Below are 7150 nucleotides of genomic sequence, written 5' to 3'. Positions count from 1 at the left end.
AAATTATGGCACTTGTACTTTTTCATAATTATCTCTGTGGAATCAGATGTCTTTTATTTGCTTTGATTTTATTGTGTATGCCGGTGTTTTTACTGGATTTTATGGTGTCTGTCTGGAGCACTGGACCAAATGATTTTCCCTGTGTGAGATAATAAACTTGATTTGAATCAGTTACACCTGTGCTGTGTTTTTCCAGTTTATTATGTAGCTTGCAATAATATTATACAAGGCCTGCGGTATTTAAAGTGTTCAACATTTTAGTTTTTTGAATGCGTGAATGAATGAATGTGTGAAAAGCAGTAAAAACTGAAATTATCAGTGGAAAGTCTATACAGTAAGCGAATAGAAGCACAAGACATTAATACAGGGTATTATGTATTTATTAAAAACTAAAAAAGATAAAAGCTAGGTTACACTTTACTCATAGAAATACAGCATTATAATACACCTGCTATATCAGTAGCACTGCTTGGCAAACAAACACTTGCAATAATAATAAGAGAAACTTCTTTTTTTTGTCCTATTGTCCCATTGTTGTCCCTATTCAGCAAGTTATAAATATCCTAAGCTTATGCACCATCAGATTTAGTAGTCAAAGGGATATCCTTTCCAGGAACGAAGCTATATTGTCCATGTTTTTTCCATCGGTGGCAGTAAATGCAAATGAGGATGATGACAACGCAGATGATTAATATAATTATCAATGCCCAAATGAACCATAAGGGGATTCCACTGGTTTTACCTGCAAAACAAACAAGATAAATCAACATAAATAGTAAACACAAGCGTACTTCTCCCTTCTTGATATCATAAATGTATTTTCTTCTGCAACAACAGTTACTGCCTCACTATACACATTTCAGTAAGTGTTCTGCACAGAGTCAAAACTGATACCTTTCATCAGCAGTTTGACAGATCTTGTCACACTCCCAATTTCATTCGTGGCAACACAGATGTAAACACCAGCATTGGTAGACGTGGCTCCTGTGATTGTGATATTCCCCTGGCGCCCCCAAGTGGTCATCTTCACATTCACTGCAGAGGTGAAGTTCCATTGGATCACAGGGGCAGGGTTGCCCTCAGCACGGCATTCAAACGTCACGTTTCCCCCCTGGGCCACCTCTTTAGTGTAGTTTCCCTCCATGAACACTGGGGCATCTGTGGAGAGGAGGGTGAGATTTAAGAAGAAGCGATAATATGCTGCAAATTGTATTTCTAAGCCTGAATCACATATTCATTGTCAACAAAATTCCAAACAATAAATCTTACACAAAACATTGAGACTTAGCCTGTGCTCAGCCCTTCCATGTTTGTTAGATGCTCGAAGTAAGTATTCTCCACTGTCAGTCTTCCTCCAGCGCTGTGGGGTTCCCTTGACTTTTCCATCTTTATACCAGATGACGTCAGGCTTAGGTATTCCCTCCGGCTCACACAGAGTTTGGTGCTCAGCATCCTCTTGAACCTTATAGCTACCACTGCAGGCGAATGAGGGGCTATCTGTGAACATTATATAAAAATACTTTTCAGAATAAATGATGGAAAAATAAGTAAAAACTTGTGAACACTTGCGAGGATCATGGAAAATGACATGTTTATCTGTATTAAAATGACATACACAATCAAGCAAGTCTGATGCACTCACATTCAACTGTGATATCAACAGAAGTGTTGGTCGAGCCAAGGTCATTTTCAACTTGAACTGTGAACTTTCCTGAGTGAGTCCTGTTGAATTTCATAGATGCATCGATCGGTTTGCCCTGATAGTACCACTGAACAGTGGGCGCAGGGTTTGCATCAGCATGACAGGGCATCCGTTCAAGACTGAACTCGTGCTCCACACCACTTAAATGGCCTGGACAGTCTTGGATCAGTGGCTCATCTGCAATTAAACATCAGCGTAAATTAATCAAAAGTTCATATTGGCAGGGGGTGTTGAGCAAGTAAAATACAATGCACAAATAAATAGAAAACTCACAGAGCACTACAGCGGTGTAAGGCAATGAGGTTTCAGTAGGGTTAGACTCCGGCCCTTTTGGTCCAAGCTGCAGCTCGGCCTCGCATCGAAAAAGTGCTCTGTTGAGATCTCTGTCAGCAGTGACTCTAAAGGTAGAGGACACACTGACTGGGGTCACACTGGTCTCACTGACCCTGTGTGTGTGCACCGTTTCATTGCCTAGGTACCACTTCACTGTGAGATTCTGCACGGGAGCCACATTGGTGATGTTACAGTTCAGCAGGTACTCTCTGCCCTCCTCCATCTCACGGTGATCCGCAGAGACTGACACAGCGTCTGGAGTCTCTGTGAATAAAGCAACAGAAAATAATTAGAAGGATAAAACAAACGCAACGACAAACCTAAAATTATAACAAGAGTCAGATAGATTTATTGGTTGGTTGTTATTATCAGCCCGATATTATAGATACAGTTACAGATACAGTTTACTGTTATAAAGGACTAAAGGAACCAGAAAACTGTCGCATCTGGGGAGCTGAGAATTTGGATTTTTTGAATCAAAAAATGACTCAAAATGATTAATCTCTCATCAAAATAGTTGGTCATTATTTTAATAGTTGATTAATAATTGATTAATCACTGCAGCTCTAATCTATATCAGTATCAGCATATATATTGTCTGATATATGCCGATATGAAACTTTTTTCACATTTTTATTTATTTCATTTTAAATTTTTCTGTTTTGCTTTATAGACACAATTTAAGACAAATTATACATATAATACAAATTATATATATGTATATATATAATTTGATACATTTGATATATTTGTTATTTGTATTTTTTTATATATATATTTATTCATAATTATTAAAAATACCAGAGAAAATGTACTGTAATATTGGTATTGGTATCTGCCTAGAAAATCCAGTATCAGTCAGGCCTTAATTGTAACCATGATTACAAGAAATATACATGCACAAATATATTAGCTTGTTGTTTTATTCCCAAGGCTCCACATAAAAATGCCAGCAGTTGGATCTGTGTTATTCTAAACAATTTTACATCACTGTATCTTCCATATTTACTTTGCTTTTGAAGCAGTGCTGTAAATGGACTAAAAAGAGTTTCTGTAAGCAATAGTCATCATTATTGTACATCATTATGCCAAACATTTTGTAGGATAACCCCCTTTCAGATGACGACAGAAGAGAATAGTCTGTAAACTTGTACTTACTATAAAGAGTGATGTCAGGAGTGCAGTTGCACTGGAAACCATTATTCAGAGTAATGTAGCACCAAGGTTTTATGTCCCACTCTTCCAGTTTTTCAACCGTCCAGTTGAGAGCAGTAGCACCTGCAGTAAACCCTGTACCTTTAGTTGAAACCTCCCAGCCCATTCCAGCAACATCTGTTTCTGATGTGTTGCAGAAAACTGAAACTTTATCTCCAAATCTCACCACCACTTCATCAGGTGTCAGTGATAGGGGGCAATCTGCAATTCAAAAGCAAACACATTTAATCAGAGCTTCAATTTGGTGCACAATATTAGTATAAACTAATGTAAAGGACACAAAGATGTATACCTCTTGGTGCTGATGCTGTAGGGGTGGTCATGGCTGCAGGGGTTGCTACCCTGGAAGGTTGCAGCATACGAACATAGATTTTCTTAGTTTTTGTTCCCAGAGAGTTGGCAGCTGTGCAGATGTAGGTTGCGCTGGTGTTGACAGTAATATTCAGAATACCCGTGCTCTCCAAGATATTCACCCCACCACCGGTCCAATTAAAGACAGGAGGAGGGTTCCCCTCAGCTGCACAGTTCAGGGTGACAGTATCACCCTCATACGCACTTTCGTATTCAGTATCTTGAATCTTGAGCTCAGGAGCATCTGAAGAGGAAAACACACAATTATTATTCATTCAAAGATTTACATGATAGAGTATTTGGAGTACAAGATATACATCTTAGTCATCAGGCAAAAAACATGATAGCTTTTGCATCTTTTTTAGCTACATAACTTGTACTAATTAATAGGAAGGAGGAGAAAATTCCTTCAACCGTAAAGATGTGGATTATAGATCTTATACATCATTTAGTGCTGGAGAAGATTTTGTAATCTACATGGGAAAAAATGAAGCCACTGACATCGGAGTTTTATTCTGCTGAAGCCACATTACATGTAATTAATAGCTTTATTTAGTTTTAAGTTTGAATGTCATTTTTTCTGTATATTTTTCTTGCATCCAGCTATTATCATTTATTTGTGTGTGTGTGTTTTTTTTCTGTTTTTTATTTTTATTTTTGTCTTACCAACAATTTCTGCCACATTGAATTTATTTATAAGTATAAACATAATATTTTATGAATTCAACTCTGTTTGACTATTAAATGGTACAGTTATACTATTAGAGGGGTGTGGTTCTGCTGGAGCAGAAACATGGGGTGGTCATATTGTGTCTATCCAACTGTGTTTGTGATTTATTGCATTTATTGCATTTTGTATGGCTTCAAATATCAATAAAAAGACTATGAATAAAAAAAAAAATACATGACAGACGTCAATATTGATAATATTGAAAATTAAGAATGACAAAAAGTTCTGGAGACAACAGAGTGTTTACTCACAGTGCACAGAAAACTTGTGTATGTCAGACACAGCAGGAGGTGGTGATACATACGGCCCCAAGTCCAGCTGAGCTTCACATTTAAACTGAGCTCCATCTTCCCCTCTGCTGAGGCTGATGTTCAGAAAAGTAGATACGTCTAACGGTGTTTTGTCTGTTATGTGGTTGAAAGACTCTGTGTGGATGGTCTTGTTGTCTTTGTACCACGTCACAGTGAGGTTTTGAGCAGGAGCAACATCATGGACATCACACTGCAGGCTGTACAGTTTCCCCTCCACCACAGAGGTTACATTGTCAAACATGATGACCGCTGCTGGATTCTCTGTCAAAACAAAATTAGATAACAGTTAATTTATTGTTTATGTTTATTTTTCATGATCTTATATTAATTTAAATTACACTTACTGTATATGGTGATTTTGAAGTGTTTGCTGCAATCAAAAGAGTCCACCTTTATTCTGCACTCAGCTGTTATGTTCCAGTCTGACAGTGACAGTGGCTTGTCAACAGCCGGATCACCGTCTGCAGAATGTTCTGTGTCTCCAAATCTCAAGAACATGTCATTATAATTCTCATTACTGGTTGAGCAGTTTACAGTGACTGATGTTTGATATTCTCCTATAACCTCAAGAGGGTCCAGGGTGAGAGGGTTTTCCTCTGCTGGACATGTACTGTCTGCACCTGCTGACAGACAAATGGGAAAATTCAAAATTAGACTTTACTACACTCTCGGTGACTGAGATTGCTAATGCATTAAATGCATTAAAAGTTTTAACAGCATATGGCTAGCTTATGGTACTCTGTCATGTTTCAGTAATAAGATTAGCACTAACAAATGTATATATGTGTAATAAGTAAGGGGTAATGTACATGCATCAGGGTCTTGCATCATCCTGTCAGGATTTATTTCACAATAATAACCTGGTCACTGTAAATTATCCTGCTTGTTACATTGATACTTACCATAAAATCAATAATTTGATACAAAATATTGATTTTGAAATGATTTTAGCGATTTAACAATGACTTTATTGATCCCAGAGAGTCTATGATCAGAACTGGGCCCATAGGAACGGTCTGATATTCATAACAACATTGTTATTCATACCAACGGTCTGTGATACAGAAATAACGGACCTTAGAATGCTGGAATTGATTAATCAATCAGAATTGAGTATTTAACAAAGCCATGTAATAAATGAGAGATAAACTGCACCTGGTCTTCTTCAGATGCAGAATTCATAAAAAAATAAATTGATAAAAAAGTACATTAAATAAATATGATCCTCTTGTACAACAGTCTAAAAATAATTATATATGTAAATTACCCTAAGATTTGTAATTAAACATGGTAGAATAGTCCTTTGATATAGACATCCTGTTCCAGCATCTCAAAAAGTACAAATATATCTTTCACATGTAGAAAATTCAGTTTGAGTAGTTCACAGAATACAGAATTAACATTCTGTAAAGCATCTGTTGATCCTAGTTGACTATAATTGATGTATGAATTTGTTCTAATACTTTTTTATCTTGAAATCATCTACCACACCCACAATATGCAGTTGGCGCAGTTCACACAAGTTAACCGTCACAGATTGCATGCAGTGGAAGTTTTTATCAACGCGTTAACACCTACTTCTCCCTTCACCCTTTATAACATCTATATGCAAATTAAATTCTTTCTAGTCTTCCTCTAGTTTTCCTAACAGCACACCACAAAAACAAAATCTAATAATTGTTTCAAAAATAATGATCTAGAAAACACATTTTTCAGTTTGTTTTTTTATTAACCAAACTTGTAATACATGGAGCTACTGAAACAATAAGCAAGCAAAAACGTCAGTATTTTAAAGATTTATCTCTAGCCAGAGCATAAACTTATGTAGAACATTTAAGACCCACACAGAGCATCGTGGTCACTCACCACACTGAAAGAACATGAGCATGAGGAGGCCCAACATCCTGACAGGCGGCATGCTGGATCAGCACGCAGGAGGATGGCGGTGGATCGAGGAGGTGAGGTGCGTTTCAGGATTGTCCAGCTTCAGAACCTGACTAAGATGAACCGCAGCTCAGAGCCAGAACTGATGATGATGAGCTGCTGCTGACAGTTGCAACAGACTGTAAAGAAAAAAAGAAAAATGCACGATGGGAAATTCAACGTCCCAGTGAGCAGGAAACTGTAAAACGGAAATTTGAAACCACCACCACCACAGTTTTTCTGTTGTTGTGTAGCAACCATAGATAATAAAGTCGCCCCTCCCATATTTTGTGTAATAAGTCATTGCATGTTTTCTTAAGTATTTTAAAAACTGTCATACAGGAGCGAATTTGGAATAATTTTATTGAAAAGCTCATTGCAAAATGGAAAATATCAAATTTTGTCTAGAAATTGCAACACAGGATAGACACGTCAACTTGCTACATACTAGTCATTATGCAATGATTCACTTACAGTCATCACAAAAGTCATCGACTGGCCTCTAATCAGCATGTAAACACATTTTTGATCAAATAGCCACACTGTCTCAATACTGTATAGGGTTAACACTGAAACATATTATTT

At 37.1% G+C, this 7150-nt stretch overlaps 1 protein-coding gene across 1 annotated transcript; it reads right to left on the bottom strand.

Moving 5' to 3' along the window:
* Positions 1 to 362: 362 nt before the first annotated feature.
* On the bottom strand, positions 363 to 6804 carry LOC146309352 (vascular cell adhesion protein 1). Its single transcript, XM_084744162.1, has 10 exons — positions 6509 to 6804; positions 4987 to 5265; positions 4583 to 4903; positions 3543 to 3860; positions 3194 to 3451; positions 1976 to 2299; positions 1643 to 1879; positions 1270 to 1497; positions 895 to 1158; positions 363 to 742 (listed from the first exon to the last, which is right to left on the bottom strand). The coding sequence occupies exons 1-10, from the start codon at positions 6558 to 6560 to the stop codon at positions 570 to 572; spliced, it is 2454 nt and encodes an 817-aa protein (XP_084600288.1). The 5' UTR covers positions 6561 to 6804; the 3' UTR covers positions 363 to 569.
* Between the last annotated feature and the right edge of the window lie 346 nt (positions 6805 to 7150).

Source organism: Lutjanus erythropterus, chromosome 19, assembly GCF_056507025.1.
Source record: "Lutjanus erythropterus isolate fLutEry1 chromosome 19, fLutEry1.hap2, whole genome shotgun sequence".
In the NCBI taxonomy this organism is placed as follows: domain Eukaryota; kingdom Metazoa; phylum Chordata; class Actinopteri; order Lutjaniformes; family Lutjanidae; genus Lutjanus; species Lutjanus erythropterus.
The sequence above is the reverse complement of the archived record's forward strand: the minus strand, read 5'-3'. Positions and strand labels throughout refer to the sequence as shown.